The 18863-nt window shown below is 37.2% G+C and overlaps 1 protein-coding gene across 1 annotated transcript in view; it reads right to left on the bottom strand.

The window, feature by feature from the left end:
- ACOT12 (acyl-CoA thioesterase 12) overlaps positions 1 to 18863 on the bottom strand; it is a 38089-nt gene that overhangs the window by 17086 nt on the left and 2140 nt on the right. Inside the window, exons 2-5 of the mRNA XM_006197618.4 lie at positions 13970 to 14039; positions 10237 to 10297; positions 6900 to 7001; positions 3868 to 4003 (exon numbers count right to left, since the gene is read on the bottom strand). Coding sequence (XP_006197680.1) covers positions 3868 to 4003; positions 6900 to 7001; positions 10237 to 10297; positions 13970 to 14039 — 369 coding nt within the window. The remainder of the gene's footprint in view (positions 1 to 3867; positions 4004 to 6899; positions 7002 to 10236; positions 10298 to 13969; positions 14040 to 18863) is intronic.

Raw genomic sequence — 18863 nt, 5'->3', positions numbered from 1 at the left:
GGAATAAATAAGTTTTATTCTACAGAGTGACTTTCATCTGAATCGTGAATGTTTACAGTGAACTGGATAAGAGAACAGATCAGAAAGGGCCTTTTAGAGATTGTATTCCAACCTGTCCTACGTGTCAAGCAGAAGTTCGATTAAAAGAATGATTAAATTTAAATTTGGGTAGCTTCAGGTGGAGGAGGGGCAGGTCAGGGAAGGGAGGGGCAAAAAGAAATTTGGGAATTGATAGATATGTCTTTATCTTGATTGTGGTGATGGTTTCATGGGTGTATACATGTCTCAAAACTTATCAAATTGTACACTATAAATATGGACCATTTATGATATGTCAGTAAAGTTATTAAAAAGAAAGGGATTTGAGCTATAAAGGGCCACAGACACTGGGAATCTGAAATAGCTTGCTGTAGTAGAAACTTCAGAATGGAAATGAGGCCTCCGTGGTCATTGTTTCATAATGAATGTAGTCACGAACAGAAAAGACAATACATTGTACTTCTTAGTGTCTTTCTGCTTCTTTTGAATCATATCTACTTCATTTACTGACAAATTGGTTTTTACTCCCAACAATGGAGAAATCATTTACTCTGGCTGCAAAGCAGTAAAATGTATTCAGTTATACTTCCTCAGTCATCAAGTGAATCACCAGCTAGGCTTAAATCTCACGTGCTACTGTTGAGGAGGTGGGGGAAGGAATTACAAATCAGGGGTACCATCCTGGTTGTACTGTCAGAGGCAAAGCTGAGCTTGCATTGTAAGAGCCCAGATATGCCCAGCTGCTGTTGGTAACTGGGAATGGAGCCATTCTTGGCACAGTCACAGAAAAGTGAGCAGAGAAGTGTGGTTACAGAGAGTTTTAACTCTAATTTCCTAATGTTATTTTTCTATTTTTAATTAATTGATAGTCTTTTTCTTTTCTTTTTCTCCTCTTCATTCCACTGATCATTTCAGTCCCCTGCTTGAAAGCATGTCAGTAACTTCCCCTTGTCCTATTAGAAAAACCCAAATCATTCCCATGATCCTAAGACTAGATGGGTCTTCCTTGTGCGGCCTATGCCAACCTCTCTAGCCCCACCTAGTCTGATTGCTACTCGTACCCCTTCCTCCTCCATCATATTTTCTTTCTATCTCTCTCTCCCTTTGTTCCAGCCGTAATGCCTTTTTTTCAATTCCTGTAACTAAATGTTGTCTTCAGCATCAGGGCATTTGCACATGGTGCTCCCTCTGTCAGTAGCATTTCCACTGGCCACCACCACCACCTTCTTCCACTTACCTCCTATTCTTTCCTGGCCCATCTCAGTCACCACTTCCTAGGAAAGCCTTCCTTGACCTCCACAGCTAACCCCACAGTTATGAGCTATCACGTGCACTTTTCTTTCATGGTTATAGGTTTATGTTTATCTGTGTGATCTTTGATTATCTGACCCACTAGATCCTAAGCTCCTCTGGGCAAGGACTGATTTTTTTTTTATTATTCTAATATAATTCCAGAATGTGGGGGCTGAGTAAACATTTATTGAATGAATGAATGGATAAATTAACTTATCTTTACTGATTTATTCTGCATTCAAGTCCTTTCTATTAACAGAATAGTTTTAAGTGACAAAATGATTGTACCGATTTATACTTCTGTCTCCTGTTTATTAGAGTTCCCACTGTTCCCCATTTTCACTTAAAAAGTATTATGGACTCTTCAGTTTTTTCCAATTTTGTGAGTGTGAAATAGTATCTCCTGTTGGTTGTAATTTGCACTTCTCTGATTAATAATGATGTCCAACACCTTTTTATATGTATGTTAAACTTTCCTGTTACCTCTTAATGTCTGCGTTGTTTGCTTCAATTGTTACTTCTCTCCATTATTTTTCTCTTTTCTTTCTGGAACTTGGATTAGATGCTTGTTAGACTCCATTTTCTGTGTCTCCTAATCTCTCTTATATATTTCCCATTTCTTTGTCTACCCATTTAAATTCTAGGTAACTCCTTTAGATCTATTTTTCCAGTTTACTGCCGTATCTGCTGTTTAATTTACTCATTGAATTTTACAGAATGTAATAATTAAAATAATTAAATAATAAATAATAAAATAATAAAAACAATTATTATATATTCTTCCTGCATAGAAATTCTTTTTGCTTGTCAAATATTTTAGGTCATTTTCTTTTTCTGCATAATACTTTTTATACTCTTTTATTTCTTAAACTATATTAATATTCTTATTTAAGATTCTTTATATGATAAATTCAATATCTGTATTCTTTGTGGACCTTATTCTGTTGTCTAGTGCTTTGTCTGGGTTTTTGTGATTTTTGACAAGGAGCTCACATTCCTTGGATCTTTATTTGTGGGAAATCTTGAGGGCTGGGCTTAAAGTCACTTCTCCCCACAAAGGATTTGCATTTGTGGTTGCAGATCACCTGTGAGTACGTAACACAATACCATTTCACATTAAATTTCACTTAGTCTGTTTCAGACCAAACAAGTTATGTAAATTCTGACACCAAATCTGCATGAGAACACACTTATGATTGAATCCTCGAAGAGAAACAGTTTTTTTCCATCCTACCTAGGGCTAAGTGGAAAGCATCTCTACCAGGTGTTCTCTGAGGAGTGGGATTTTTCTACTTGACCCATTTTGGGGGAGTTGAGCTCCAGGTGTGGTTCCTTGATTCAGCCTTCTACATGGCTTTGTCTCCTGAGCCCTGGCAGGCCCATTAAAACAACAAACTCCAGGTTTTCTAGCACTACAGGATCCTCCTGAGCAAATGCCAGCTCTTAATGTCTCCTCACAGTGCTGCATTTGTGTTTCTAATCATTTGTGGACTTTAAAACTTTATCTTATTTTTCTGCCTGCTGAGATGTGTTTGTAGAGATGTTTGTAAATATTTTATCCAGAAATTATAGATTTTTCCAGACTCCAAGTCCACCATATTGCTGTAATCAGAATTGGACTGCTTCCTAAAGTGATCCTTAAAAAGCATATGAAATCTTAAATCTCTTCCAACTTTGCTCTGTCTTTTTTTAAGTACTGATTTTGTTAGATAATGTTCTATAAACATCCCAAACTAGTATTTTTTAGGTTAATTTCTCTTATTCAAATGGTACTTTTTTCAAAATAAATTAATATGAACTATCTCTAAAACATATTGTTAAATGAAAAAAAAGGTGCACCGTTGTCTGAATATTGTGTTACCAATATAAAATAAGAAATTAAGAGGGCCTTATAATGTGACAGACATTGTAAGACTCCAGTATAAGACAACTTCTCCTTTTTTGATGGATAACTAAAGAAAAAGCTGCTTGATTCCTATGAAGACATACATGGCATACACTGGCACAGGCAGAGGTGGGTTCCAGGCAGGTCATGTGTACATAAGCATCAGCTGTGGCATGTATGCAGAGATACATTGAGTATAGAGGACATCAGTCCAGAAGCATGCCTGTTTACAGGTAATTGCCAGTCAATGGGGGAAATAGGGCTTTCCCAGGTTTACAGACCAATTCAGGCTCACAGCTCTGGCTGTGAACCCATGTTAAGTACAGTAAACAAACCTCATCCTTTCTTCAGGCTTCCAAATAGGACATACTCATCTGGCAGTCAATTTCAATATTTGTACTTTGGATGCTCATTAAGTATTGTGTCATCATTCTGCTTGGACAGTTTTACATTCGTCCCACACTTTCAGGTCAGGAACTTTGACCTGAGTTGAGGTTATTCCGTCTCTGGTTTTCTTTCTCATTACTGGAAAGGATCAACATAGCAGCAGAATATACATGCTTTTCAAGTGCACATGGAACATTCTTAGGATAGATCACGTGCTAGGCCATAGTCATATAATTAAAGTTCCTGTAAGTAGATTCACTGACCATCAAACTTGCCATTTTCCTTCATCAAGTTTTTAAAGGTATCTTCATGTTGTAATCGAACTTTCCTTCTTTCAGAAGCCAGATTATGTTCCACATGATCTTGTTCAGTTAGAAGTGTGATTGGTTTTAAATGAATCTGGAAAAAGAAAAACACGTATCTTTCATTGCCTTGTTCAATTATAAAAACACAGCATGAATTTTGCAAAAACAAATGATATGTTATATTGTTTTCTAACTCAAAGTAAATAGAGCATTTATGGGTGCTTTCACACATTTTATTTGACTGAATTTTTTTCTTAAAATACTTTTTAAACTAAAAAAGAAATCAATGTAAGCATAATTATTTGTTCAAACAGTAAGTTACATGCCTTAAAAAGTTTTCCAAATATTTTCTCTGATTTAAAAAATTGTCAACAAAACTGTAAAATAAGAAATTCTTCAAATTAATGAATGAGGAAAGGGACTTTGACTCCACTAAAGTGTTATCTATCTTTTGCAAAATTAAGATATCAAAAGGAGAGAGTAAAGATGTTCTACAGAAAGCTATCATGTACCTAGAGATATTTCCAACTTCGAAATTTCATCATATGATTCGGAAACATTAATAAGCAAACTGAAAGAATCAATATGTCAGAATAAGGCTCTAACTGACCTCCAAAAACCTGGAAGAATGATGCAACAGAACCAAGGGCTGAGGTTCCTCCAGAAATGCCTGAGTGCTGACCTGTGTGTGTGAGTCACCTTGCAGCTGGACAGGGATAGCTCTGTGCTTATTTACACGACGCGTAAAGGCTGCTGCTGACCCTTGACCAAGATAAGGATGAAATAGCTAATGATTTCTCATGTATGCTTAAAGGTAGACACCCGTGGAACACCTTGTGTAATCTGTTTAGGAATGTATAAACCAGTAACTTGCACTGGTTTAACTAGTCACACAGCCTTATTTCAGTTGTGTGACCAGAGGGGTGTAAAAGACCTGGTAAACTAATGCCTTGGCGCTCTTATCTGCAGATGAAGTACACTTTGTGTGCCTGAAGAGGACCATAAGAGGACCCTGTGGCTGGAAGTCTTGGACCTCTCTGATGTTTGCTGTGCTTTCTTTCTCCTGCTGTGCCAGCTCCTTTAGCTTCAGTAAGGCCTCGCATGAACATACCCTATGGAGTCTTGTGAGGCCTTCAGTAATCTGGCCTATGCCATTTTTGAACTAGGCCTAGTTAATCATTGCTCATCTCATCCTGGAATAAACTCACTTTGGATAGAGATCCAGGTAGGCCTGTTGGTTCAAACTAAACCACTGATTTTTTTCATGGCTCTCCTCATGATGTGCTACTGAACAAGAATGTTACTAACTGGAAAATATGTTAGTCTGGGAAAGGTGCTTTACAATAAAGATTATCTGAGCTTGTACCAATTATGGCAGCTCTTAAGGCACCTGACTTCCCAGAAACGCTTTTGGAAACAGTTCTTTAGACTCAGCAGAGACTGGACCACTGTATGACTATTATATTTTTTGGGGGGGTTGGTAATTAGGTTTATTTATTTGTTTTAGTGGAGGTACTGGGGATCAACCCCAGGACCTCATGTGTGCCAAGCGTGCACTCTACCACTGAGATAAACCCTTCCCCCTTGACTATTATATTCTTATTTCGTGACTCCCTGAAGCTGGAGCAAGAAGCCTGAAGCTGGAGGGGAAAAATGATGGCCCTCATTTTCTCCCCCATGTGAAGGAATAGCTTGGGTAGGTAGACTCCTTTCTGTCACTTGCTCTCTGATCTCAGAACTCTGCACCCTTCCCCATATTCTCCCATTCTCAAAAGTTTGGAGATTTAGGGGGGATTCCAGGAAAAAGAGAAGTTGGTAAGACCTGTCTCAATGTCTCAAAGATTTTAGTGAACGCAGAATCCCTGGGATACTTTTTCAGAGTACAGATTCCAAGCTCCTATAAGAGTGACTAATTCAGTAGGTCTGAGATACAGCCCAGAAAGCTGCATTTTGTAATATAATTTTGAAAAACAATGCCTTTTGGGCAATGAGAATTTGCCTTGTGGCCTGTTTAATATTGGGCAGAAAGTGGGAAAAGTGTCCCAGTGTACAAAACTCTGCACCGTGGTAGGCCAACTCAGCCCCCGCCCATTCTGTGCCTCCTGGCCCAAATGAGCAGTAGCTAGCTGGTGAGTGTGGCCCTGTTGTCACCTCTGTTGGGCACAGAGAAAACATTGCTTTGTCCTGGCTCTGATGTTGTAGGCACTTCTGAGGAAGAACACTTTTCGTAGTGAGAAGTACTTGTTACTTCAGAGTGGGGCTTGGAGAAGCCACTGTGTTCACTATGGAGCGATCCTTGGAATGAAATATTTAAGTTCTAAATTGAATTATTACATTTAAAAATACTTAGACTAAATGGGGACCCTCCTCTAGGCACCCTGACCCTAAAAAGAAAAGCCAAGAAATCATGAGTAAATTCCCAGCAGACTAGGGATGAGCTGCTGTGGGCCAATGGCCAGGCAAGCCCACTGGGCACCCACATCAGGCCAATGTATTTCTTTTTCGGGTGTTTTTACCCCATATGCCCTGAAGCTTATTTTTAGACTTCAGTAACTCGGCAACTTTGATATTCTTCCTTTAGGTATGAAAAAAATGATTGGACCATAACAAGCAACTGCTAGCTAAATTGCTCTTGCTTTGAAAAAAATTTTTTTAACTAAATTTTGAGTTATATAACCACAAAAGAAAAGAACTAAATCCCTAAGCAATATTTATGAGAAACTAATATGACTTTCAGATCATTTAAAACACAGTGGTTTTCTCTCTTTCACAAACTGGCAACATCTTTCATTTTCTTTAAGGTAGTTGATACTGTGATATTACCACATAAATACTGGTGAAAACGAAGATAAATATTGGTGAATAACAAATCTTGGGAAAGCATACCTCATGGTAAAAGGAAATTTATTCCATAATAATTCTGATGCTGATACTTATGTTACTTGTCCCCAAATAAACATACTAGATCCTTCTTCATACAGAAAATTTACCTTTTCTGTTCCAACTGGTTTGGTTACAAACGTAGAGAAAGCCACACTAACAAGTTTCTCAATGCCAGTGAACATGTCTTGTACTGTGACCTTGATGCTGATCTAAAATGGAAAGAAAAATAAATTCATAAATTTCCAGCCATCCAGACAACAGATGTGATTGTAACATTCAGAATTCATTTACATACTTCATCATTGTTTTATTTTTTGATGAAACCAGCATTTTAATTTACTTTTAAGTAATACTGTCTTTTCAATGATTCTCTGTAAAATAGGAAAAATCTTTTTCTAATTAAAGAAAAATATATATTTACCATGGAAAATTTGGTAAATATAAAAATAGATAAATTATAAAAATGAAAGTTGACTATCCAGAGTAAATATTATCAGTAATCTTATCACCTAGATTAATAATTACTAACCTTTTAGAAATTTTCTTCCAGTTGTATATATAAATATGAAATGTATATATATGTATATTTGTATATACATTCACACACAAAAGATTATCATACTGTATTTACAGTTATATAACTTAAAAAATTTTGGCATTATGTGATATGCACTTTCTAACCCCGTTATTACTAAATATGTGTTTGAAAACAAGATATTAATGAATGCTTATTGCCCATCAGAGAGATGTACTGTAACTTTTTTTAATCTTTAGTCTGAGTTTTATAACTATATTGACCTGGACAGTGTGTTATTTGCATTCATGTTATTTGCAGCTTTGTTTCCTCTTACAGGAGTTTTATTTTTCAGGAATAGCAAGAAGGTGGCTGTGACACTTTATGGTGATGCGGTGGTGGACTAAATTTCCCCATGTGAAGAGCTCTGAAGCTCACTCTGGTCCTTGTGATCACAATTCTGTAAAAGTGTAGGTAAGATCAGGAACATTCCCTAGATAAATAATATTACCTTCTTGAAACAGTGGGCAACCTTGGGCATCTTAGTTCAGCACTGTGTTCCCAATGATAAAGAGTATCTATTTCTACATCTTCACCGAGTACATCATGTACAAAAATAATCAACATTCCACGACTCACTTAACTTAAAAAAGTAAACTAGTATTTGCATGGTAAACATAAGTTAACTAGGTAGTGATTAACCAAATTTAAACTATCCATTCTCAACCCCCAACAACTCTCAACCCTACATAGCTTTCCACTTTCAGAAATAGGCAAATGAAAAATAAAATAAGACAACTAACAGTAAAAAAACAAAGCAGCAATTCTGGAGAGTTAAAACAAGTTCCGAACATTGTCTTCTATCAGAACAGTTAACTTCGTTATGTTTGATGACCAAACATCTCAAAAACATAGCAGGGGAAATTTCACTTTGTGTCATGACAGAATGGGTCAGATTGGAATTCCATCCTGTGCAAACAACAAGAAAACTGGTCCAAGTATAGGAAGGAACTATTTTCACACACAGTACAGCAGGCAACACAGACCTGTGATCTCCGAGGAAAGGGAGATAAATGAGGGGAGCACTTGCATTTCCTGGGCTCTCAACTTGAAGGTAATTCCTAGACTATGACCAAGGAAGGGAAACTGACTCTTACTGAATTGAGGAGCCAGAAATCAAGGAGATCAAAGTGGCTGAGATTATCCCAGAGAGGAGGGAGCTACAAAAGGAAAGACTTCCGGATATATGCATATTGTTCCCATTGGGTGTTGGGTTTGATGCCAATTTGAGCACATGTAGGGGATAAAATCTCAAAAGGCCAGACAAGAACAACTTCTGAGGAAGAAACAATTACTATAATGTAAACAGTTCCAAGAGCTCATGAGAGCTAGGAGTCTTTGGTGTTCCCTCCAGCCAGACCCCACTGAATACACAACACATTCATTGAGACCTCAGAAGACCACATCTTGGAAGAGGGACTAAATTAGCCCTAAATGGGGTTAGCATTTACTTTTCTTAGGTCAGAAGTCTGTGCTTGCAAGCTCCCTGAGTTCTTTTCTTTTTTTAGTTTCGGTCAAACTTCGTTTGGAAATTCTAGCTGGTCTCAGGGTATAAGAGGAAAAGGAGAAAAGAAAGGGAACTTTTATCTATGCATGGGCTAAATATAAAGGAGAGTTCTATCTCTCCGGAGAGAGGCCAAGCCCAGAGGCTATTGTGTGGCAAAGGTCAAGAGCCCCAGTGTTGAGAAATCAGGATCCAAAGGCACCATCACAACTGACACTGACAGAGCTCGTTTTATCCACAGGTTTTTATTGCCTTTCTGATTTCTTCAAGGATTTTGTATTCTGTTATATACATACTGGAGGAAAGTGACTAAATTAGGGTAAAGCCATCACCATAAGTGTAGTTACTGCCAAAATAGTTCTGTTATGGGTTGATTTGTGTTCCTCACCAAATCTGGCACCTCAGAATGTGACCTTATTTGAAAATAGGGTGTAGTTAGTTAAGATGAAGTCGTATTGGAGTAGGATGGGCCCCTAATCCAGAATGACTCATGTCCTTACAAAAAGGGGAAATTTGGAGACACACACACACACACAGAATACCATGTGCAGGTGAAGCCTGAGATTGGGGTGATGCGGCAGAAGCCATGATTGCCAGCAAACCACCAGAGGTTAGGAAGGAAGATGTGGGCAGATTCTCTCCCACAGTCCTTGGAAGGAACCAACCCTACTGACACCTTGATTTAGGACTGCTAGCCTCCAGAACAGTGAGACCATAAACTTCTGTTGTTTAATGCACCTAATCTGTGAAACTTTGTAATAGTAGCCCTAAAAAACAAACAGAAGTCCCTACCTGTCATTTTTGCCCAGAGATCAAAGGGACTGCTACTGACCAACCTAGAAGTTGCAACAGGGGACCCAGTAACTCCTCTGCTGCTAATTTAACCTGGATGGAGACTTCAGAAGCCCCTGAGAATGTTGTACTCATAACTATGGTAAAGAAAAGAAAATCAGGTAGAGGAAGAAGAAAAATCTAAACTTCTCCTCTGCCTTTTAAAAACTAGTTAATTATGAGGCTAGTCTTCATTAAGGGTGAGGAGATGGAGAATAATAATAGAGTCAGAATAATTAAGAAATAAAACCCATACCTAGCAAAGAACCAAAAGAGTGCCCTTTTCCTTTGTACGTTTACTTTCTGTGCATACTTCTATGTGAAGATAGTGCATCACATTTAGTTTTAGTAGCAGGGTTGACTGGGAAACACAGGTTCCTTATTCTTCACTTGTGAACCTGACTACAGATTCAGGGGCCTTCTGAAATTCAGAATCTCATGATCTCCAAGTTCTTCCAGGCCTCCTCGTCTGCCTTCTGTAAACAATGAAAAGATGATCACCAACAGGCAGAAGTAAGAAAAGGGAGCCTCTTACCTCCATGCTTGTGCTGAACGCTCTAGTAACTTTCGCTTTGATGGTTATTACTTGTCCAACTCTAGTGAAAAAAACAAACAAACAGTTCGGTAATCCCAGCACATCTCATTTCAGATGTGAAGATTCACTTAAACACACGTGCCTCAGAGTAGTTCTACCTTATCATGCCAATAATGTTCATGCATGAAAAACAGGTTAATGATAACAGAACAAGACAGAGCTATAAAACAGATAACCGATCATTGTAAACCACACATATGTTGCTGACTACCTCTGTTTTAAATGGAAGAGGGACTTTGGAATGACTTCCAAATCTGCAGCAGATACTTTGTATCACAGCTGTTTCCTTCAAAGAAGTTAAACATACAGGCAAACCTATACAATTGATATTTTTAAAATGTTTGTTAACAAATAAATAAACATGCAAGCAAGCAAGGAAACAAATTGATCAGCTTCATTAAGCTACATGAGCCCTCATTGCTGCTAGATGATCCATTCACTCTTCATTATTGCTGGAACTCTGGTCACGTAACCTGAAGTTGTTACAAAGCCTTTGGGTTCAGGCCCCTCAGTCACCTCTAATTCCTTCCCTTCACTTTAGCGGAAGATAAGGGTTTACCCAATATGAGCTTCCTCAGTTTTTCTGCCTTACTTTCAGAGTTGAACTGTATTCTCACTGTACTTCTCTTCCCTCATCTGTTTCAGAGGAAGAAAGATAGATCTCTTCCAGATCTCTCTCTTTACCTGTGCCCTTGGTCCCACCCCCTGTTATCTCTCCTCTACCATGGCCTAGCTTAGACAGCTCTTTTGTACCCTCAATTGCTGCCCCTTCCCTGACTCCTGATCAAGCTATGAAAATGTTGAAGGCTTTTCCTTTCTAAAAATCTTTCAAGTTTATTCTTTCTCAAGATTTTTTCCCCTCCTCTACATATTCCTCTAAATTCAAACTTCCTAAAATAATCTTTTCTTTTTCAAACTCACACATTTAACGAATGTTTACTGAGTTACAACTAGTCCTGGCATTAAGCTAAGACCTCAGGATACAGTGACTAATAAGACAAGGTTGCTGACATCAAGGAGACAGGTCTTCACTTTTGACACCAGAATGTAGACAGACGAAGTGCAATGCTATGAAATTTTTTGAAAAGAAGAAAGGATCGAGTATTGCAAAGGCACCCAGAAATGACTCGTTTGGAAAGTCAGGGAAGGAGTCATAGAAGAGGTAACATTTGAGATGTATCTTCAAAGATTAGGATTTTTGTCCAATGTAGAAGTCTGGGGGTTTCGCCTCCCATTCATTTTTTAGCCACTCAAATCTAGCTGTTGCCTCCATGTCTTACTTGTGATCTCTCCAGAGTCACTTCCGAGCAGCTAAGTTCAAGGTCTTTTCTCATTTAACAGCATCAGTCAGCCTTTTCCCTCAGGAAACTTTCTCTTCCCTTGATTTCCAAAACACTATTCTCTCTTCATTCTCGGTTTCCTTCACTGATTTCCCTTCCTTAGTTCATCCCTTAAATGGCAAGAGCCCCCAAATTTAAGTTCTTTGTTCTAGTCTCTTCTCATTTCACCTTCTTCCTGAAAGACTTCATTCTCTTCCATGATCCTGTCATCTTTATAGAGATGATTCTCAAATCTACATCTTCAGCCTGAACCTCATTCTTGAAACTCGGGGCCACATTTTCAGGCTTCTCTCAGCAGGTTCAATTCATAGTTATGGAGGCTCTACCAGGCTGAGTGTTAGCTGCTTCCACACGCATTACCTAATTTAACTTAATCCCCACACTAAGCATGTGCAAACCGAAACCAGTTTTCTTTTTTCCTTAAATTTGTTCCTCCTAGAATTCCTAGCTCTGTTTGGTAAAGTTTCTAGCAGAGATTTACAGTAATAGCATGAGGCAGAGTGTGAGCAGTGAGAGAAGAACTGGGCATCTCACTGGACAAGAATACTTAGGGTTTGAAACTGGTGGCAAATACCCCACCTTGAGAACCATCCCAGACTGGAAACAGATGATCTTCTCTCTCCCTTTTTCGTATAAGTTATATTTATGTCGTTAAGGATTAAGACATTCAGAAAGAAAAAAAGAGTACAAACATAAAATCAAAGAAATTAAGTAAAACCATATAATCCTAGTTTAAACAGTTATTAATATAAACGCTTTAAAAAAACAATTCATAATTCCGTCCACTGAAAAGACATAGAAATAATGACCAATCCTGTATCAATGAGCACCTTCCCTGCCCAGATTATGCGTTCTACTACTTACCATTTCTTTTGAAAAAAATTTCTAAGTTTGTGTGAGAAAATGTAACAGATGAGCCCAGCTTGTCACAGCAGAAAGCAGAGGAATTATTAAAGACTTCTAACTTTGGGGTTATATCGAAAGGACTTAGGAACCAAACTGAAGAAGCTCCCACTGTCCAAAGATGGGGTATTTTGAGCATCCATAAGAATAATCACATCAAAATTGAAATGCATCAAATATGTTAAAATCCATGGGCTCATAATGATACTAAATAAAGGAAAAGAAGTCTGTTTTTCCCCAAACTTTGCCTCAGATTAGCCAAGTAATTAGTGAGATAAATAGTCTTTCTACACAAATATTCAGAAAGTAAATGAAGAAATGATAGAATTAGCATATTATCATTTTATCAGAATCTAATGAAATAATGGTTCTAGATAATGATCATTAGGTGTTATATGCTCTTGAAAGGAACTAGTTTTTATCAAAAATCAAACTTTCATCAGATCAATTTTTAGATGTAACTATCAGTTTACAAGAAATACAAAGGACAGAAGAACATGTTAAATAGGGATACAGTGAGCAAATATAAAACATGGTAAACTCTGTATGAAAAATGACCAGGCTTCTTTGAAAAATAAATTGCAAGAGAAAAGAAGAAAGGGAAAATTTTATGTTAAAGTCATATCAGTCATACTGGATCCTGATTCAATAAACCAGTTGTTTAAATTAAAACAACATTTTTTGAGATCATTGGCATGATAGTTCTTGTAAATGGTTTTGTGATTATGTTATTATGTTTTCTAAAAGAGCCTTTATCTTTTAGAAATATATACTGAAACATTCACAGATGATATCTGGGATTTTCTTTAGAATAATCCAGGTGTGTGTGGGAGTATGGAGGGGAACTGATAACACAGTAGTGTCCGTGAGTTGTTTACTGTCGTACTTAGGTGTTGGTTCCCTGGGGTTACGTGATGCTGTTCTACTTTTGTATGTGGTTGAAAGATTGTGTATCTTGAAATTTTCTTCAATAAGAGATGGTAAAACACATATAAAATGTTTTTATAAATTAACACGCATAAAATGTTTTTGTAATTTATTATCTCTACTCAGATGGGTTAATGTTTACCCAACAACCTAATGATGAAATTCACCATCATAGAGATACTATTATCATTAACTATTCTTCTAGTAGAGGAAGGAGCCATTAAGAATCAGCTTTTAGAAATCCTGCTATGCTTTATACGAGAATGCATCTAATGCTAAGAGCTATTTCTCAACAAAATCAGGACTAAATTTACACTTGAGTATTTACTAAAAGTAGGTTCTGCTGTTATTAGTTCTACTGATTTAAGTTGGGTCAAATGTTATTTGTTTTATTAACAAATTGGATCACTGACTCTAAATTAGTAAGCTTAGGTGCCACAAATACATGTTGCAAATGAACCAAAAAGCCCAGGAGAAAGCTATGATAAAGCAATGCCACTTACCTAGCTGTCTCTTCAAATTGTATATCATCCACTGAGGCTGTAACACAGGAAACCCCAGCATGTTTTTCAGCTTCAAAAAATAGATAAAAATGGGCTGCATTAGTAGTTAAGTTTAAATATTTCAGCATGTGGGAAAAGGTATAAAACAAGTAGATTTATTCTAGTAACTCATCCTCTCATTCAGTATACTGTGCCCACACTTCTGGATGAGCTGTAATGGTAACAGTTCCTTTGCACAGGAAGTTATTTTTCTACCGCATGGAAGTGACTGTACTGTCTCCTAAGTTTTAACTTACACTGTCTTTGATTTGAAACTCAACACCAACATTCAGCATATCTGGCTATTTAAATAGCAACTTTAGTAAGTTGGTGCCAACTTGAAATATTTTGTAAGGTTCTACCCTTCTTTTGTTTAAAAAACTGCATCAAAACTGTATCTGTTATCCCACATAGCCAGTAGCTGAGTATGTACCACTTAACTAGCGTAAGCACTGAACAGTACGGAAGAACCCAAGATCATACCTGGAATCAGAGAGGAACTTCTCTGGGCATCAGAGAAACAGAGGTGGGCTCAGAGTAGGTATTTAATCAATATTTATTATTTATTACTACAAAATTCATACAAAATTCACAATGCATTAATTATGCTGGAGGAGGGAATTATTGAGTAGGGTAAGAGAGGTTAGAGAGGAGTCCAGTTATTTCCATGTTCCCCATCCGCATTTGTTGAGTTTTTTTTTGTTTGTTTGTTTGTTTTGATTATTGACTTACTGTATGTAAAAATATCAGAATTTATTCTGTTCAGGAAAAATTCTGACATGTGCTTTTTCCAGAATGTGATTCTGAGGAGCAATCAATTAAAACCCAAGCAGACTGCATTGGCTTTTCCATTTTAATTTTGGAGACTTCACTCCTGGTGCCACATTATGAAAAAGAGACAGTGAGCTATACAAAATTTGTATTCTTTGTGTATAGTGGACTAGTGTAACTGAAATATATATTAATTGATAGTCCCAGGTAAAGAGATGTGAGGAAATACTCCAGAGAGTGAGTACTTAAAACATTCCTCTCTACGATCTAATTCTGGAGGTAATTGGACATTCTGGTTTTATTAGTTAGAAATAACTGTTCTTCCAAATATGCACATAACATAAACTGAGCTACCAGAAAACTAACCATAGTGGAACTCTGTGTGTGAGTAATGGAGCGGGGAGGATAGTCTTCCCATCTGCAAAGTTCTGTGAGAGGGAAAGAATGTAAAAGTATCAGGCTCTAGAAATAATCAGGTTGGGCTTAGTTTAATTCAGTGTATCAAACATTTGTTAAATTCCCACTGATTGCCAGACACTGAGCTGACTCTAACCTATCTTTTAATGAGTCCACTCAGTGACAGAGATCTAGCCATAGTCAGAGTCCTTTTACAGCTTAAGTTTTCTAGAGAACTATTGAGACCCTTGCAAATATATGCTGTAAAATTTGACGAATGGGTATCTAATAGGCATTCATTCTGGTTACCTGGCATAAGGGAATGAGATGCTGAGTTTATTAAACTATTATTGTTAATAAAGTATTACCATGTACACCAACATGAGTTACCAGTTTTGAATGATTTAAATGATAAAGTGCAAAAACGAATAAAAGACTTAATTTTTACTGTATATATTGGGTGTCTATTATGTATATATAGTACTATACTAGACTGCATTAGGGATCATAAAGAAACATAATCATAATCATAATAATTGTTTATTAAGAATTTATTATTGGCCTGACACTGAGCTAAGTATTTGTGCATATCAATTGCATGAGGTTGATACTATTATTAGTTCTGTTTTACAAATGAGGAAGTTTAGGCATAGAAAGATCAAATACATTATTGTAAATAGTGATTTTGACTATATAAGCAATAGGAATTTTGAGAAAAGAGAAGACCAAGACATGCTCCCTAGAGGAGAGCTTGGGTAAGCATAGGCTTCAGGGGTTCAGGAGCCATGCTTTATGTTAAAGACTTTTTCAAGGGCCATTAAATTAAAATAGAAAAACTACAAATGTGGGGAACCAACATTGGGCCACAATTTTCACCTGCAATGTGATTATCTTCTTTTTACAAGTGTAACAGGTATGAATTCAACAGGACCAGCTTGTTGTGCTTTTTGATTTTGATCGTCCTCCATGCAGTATGCCAGTAAAAGTGGAGAAACCCTAAAGCTATTTCTGATTTCCTCAGGAGAATCAGAGAAGCTGAGGAACAGTAGCTAAGTGGACGCAATCCAGGTATGATGCCTGATAAAAATGGTGGTGCCTCCATTCATTCCTTCCTTCAACTAATGTTGACTGAACACCTGTGCTATGCCAGCCTCTATGTAAGGAGCTGGAAATATAAAACAGCCACTATCTCTGTTCTCATGGAGTCTGGTGGAGGAGCCAGAGATTAATTAAATGAAAACACAATAACAAAATGAGTAAGTGCTCTGAAGGAAATACGGGTTTTATGAGGATCTGTAACTGAAGAAGCACACCTACATGGGATGTCAGGGAAGGCATCCACTTGGAGGGATATTTGAACTGAGATCTGAAGGATGAGAAGGAATGTTGTGGAGGAGGGAGCGGAGGGAGGGGGCCATGCTAGCCAGAAGGAACAGTGACTACAGAGGTTCTGATGAAGGTTCTTGTGGCTAAAATGGAGAAAGCAAGAAAGGAGAGTAGGGAAGAGAAGGTTGAGGATAGACCATGCACAGGGCCTCGAAGCTCTTGGTTGACAATTTTATAATACTTAGTGTTAAAGATATTGTTTCACCATCTTTTGGCCTGATGGCACTGTTTCTGATGAGGTTAGTGGCTGCTTCTAATTGCCATTCTCCTATGTATCATGTAGTATGTTTTCTCTAACTGTTTTCAAGATTTTCCCTTCATCGTGGTTTGACTATGATGTACCTATGTGTGATCTCCTTTGCTGTTCTGTGATCTTCTTGAATCAGTAAATGTATGTCTTTTTATCATACTGGGGAAGTTTCAGCCATTATTTTTTTCAAATATTTGTTTTTGCCCTGTACTTTTTCTCATCTCCTATGGGACTCCAATTATAAAAAGTATGTTATACCTTTCAATATTATTTTCATAAATCTCAGACACTTTGTTCATTTTAAAAATTAATTTTTTCCCTCTGTTCTTCAGATTGGATAATTTCTATTGATCTATCTTTATGTTTAATAACTCTTTTCTCTGTCTTCTCCTTTCTTCTGTTAATCCTATCCAGTGAATTTTTACTTTCAGATACTGAAGTTTTCAGTTTTGGAATTTCCATTGGGTTATTATTTTTATGGTCTCTATTTCTCTGCTGAGATTTATATTATATTTTCATTCATTATTATATTTTTCATTATGTTCTTGAGCAGAGTTATAATAGCTGCTTTAAAATCCTTGAGGCTTAATTCCAGCATTTGTGTCATCTAGAGATTGGTCTCCATTGATAGTCTTTAAAGAATGAGCCATGCTTTCCTGTTTCCTTGTATACCAAGTAATTTTGGATTGTATCCTAGCCATTGTGAGGGATACATTGTAGAAAATATAGGTTCTTATATGATCCTCTGAAGAGTATTGTTTTGTTTTTCACTTAGGTATTTAAGCTAAACTCACAGTATAAAACTCTGTCTCACTAGAGGTGGGACCAGCCCTTTTCATTTCTTTTGGCCTTAGCTAGGAAGTTGGTAGTCTGTCCTATACATACATGACTCAGATGTCACCAGAGATTTGAGCAAAGACTGTGGGTATATTTTAGGGCTACCTCTCTGACTCTCTGATTTCTTCAGTCTTCCTCCTCACATTCCAGTAGCTGTATTTCCCCCAAATCTTCTTACTCTTCAAATCAGCAAGTCTGTCTTAATTTCCATCAGATTAAGCTGGGAGCACCCTGGGCTCTTTCTTTAGGCTTAAAATTATATATATATATATATATATATATATTTTAAAAAGTCAAAGTTAGCCAGTACCATTCTGTTCCTTCAAGTGTTTATTTCCAAGTGTTCTTAAGCCTGCTTTTGTTCAATTTTAGTTGCCTTAAGTAGCTTTTATTCTTTGTTTTTCTCAGAGTTTATAGTTGTTATTCATGGGAGAGCTTTTCTGATAGAGATACCATGCTGAAAGAGAGACCCTTATAACCCTTGGTAAGGAAGACAGTGAAGAAAGATGAACAGAACATGTGACATGATCAGATAAGCAGCTTCAGAAAGCACTTTAGATGCAGTGTGGAGAGGAGACCAGAATGAATGGAGAAGACCAGTTTGGAAACCACTGCTGAAATCCACATGAAAGATGATGGTATCCTGGACTAGAGGTGGCAGTTGGAGGCGTACAAAGTACTTGTGTTTGAGTGATTGCTTTAAGTCACATTGTTAAGACTTGGCTCATGGATCAGATATGTGGAGGGAGAAGCAAGGTGAGGATCTAGGATGGATGACTCCTAGATTTTTTACTTGCATAAATGGATGGATTGGGTGCCATTCCTGAGAGAATGAACCCTGGAAAAGATTCACAAATGAAATAGAGAAGGAAATGTGAATCTGGGATATTTCAAAATAAGAAATGGATATGGAGGGTAGAGAATGACCTATAGATGGCTCTAGGATTAAGGGACTAGAAGAATAATGGGCCCTAAGTGACAGAAGTGAGAGCTAATGATCTAATGCCAAAATGATAGTGATGTGTTTAATCTTTCTTTAAATATTGAGAAGGGATTTGGCAATATAGAACTACCTGGTGGTCATGGAAGTGCCTTGGGGCCATGACTGTGGTCATTATTTATCATAGTAATGTGCCTGTACAGAAGTGCTGGTCAATGAGGAACTCTGGTTGGAAAAATGCCAGAAAACCCAGTTTTGGGATTAATTCCTATTGT

Source organism: Vicugna pacos, chromosome 3, assembly GCF_048564905.1.
Source record: "Vicugna pacos chromosome 3, VicPac4, whole genome shotgun sequence".
Classification (NCBI taxonomy): Eukaryota; Metazoa; Chordata; class Mammalia; order Artiodactyla; family Camelidae; genus Vicugna; species Vicugna pacos.
Note: the sequence above shows the minus strand (reverse complement) of the source record. Positions and strands in the feature narration are given on the sequence as shown.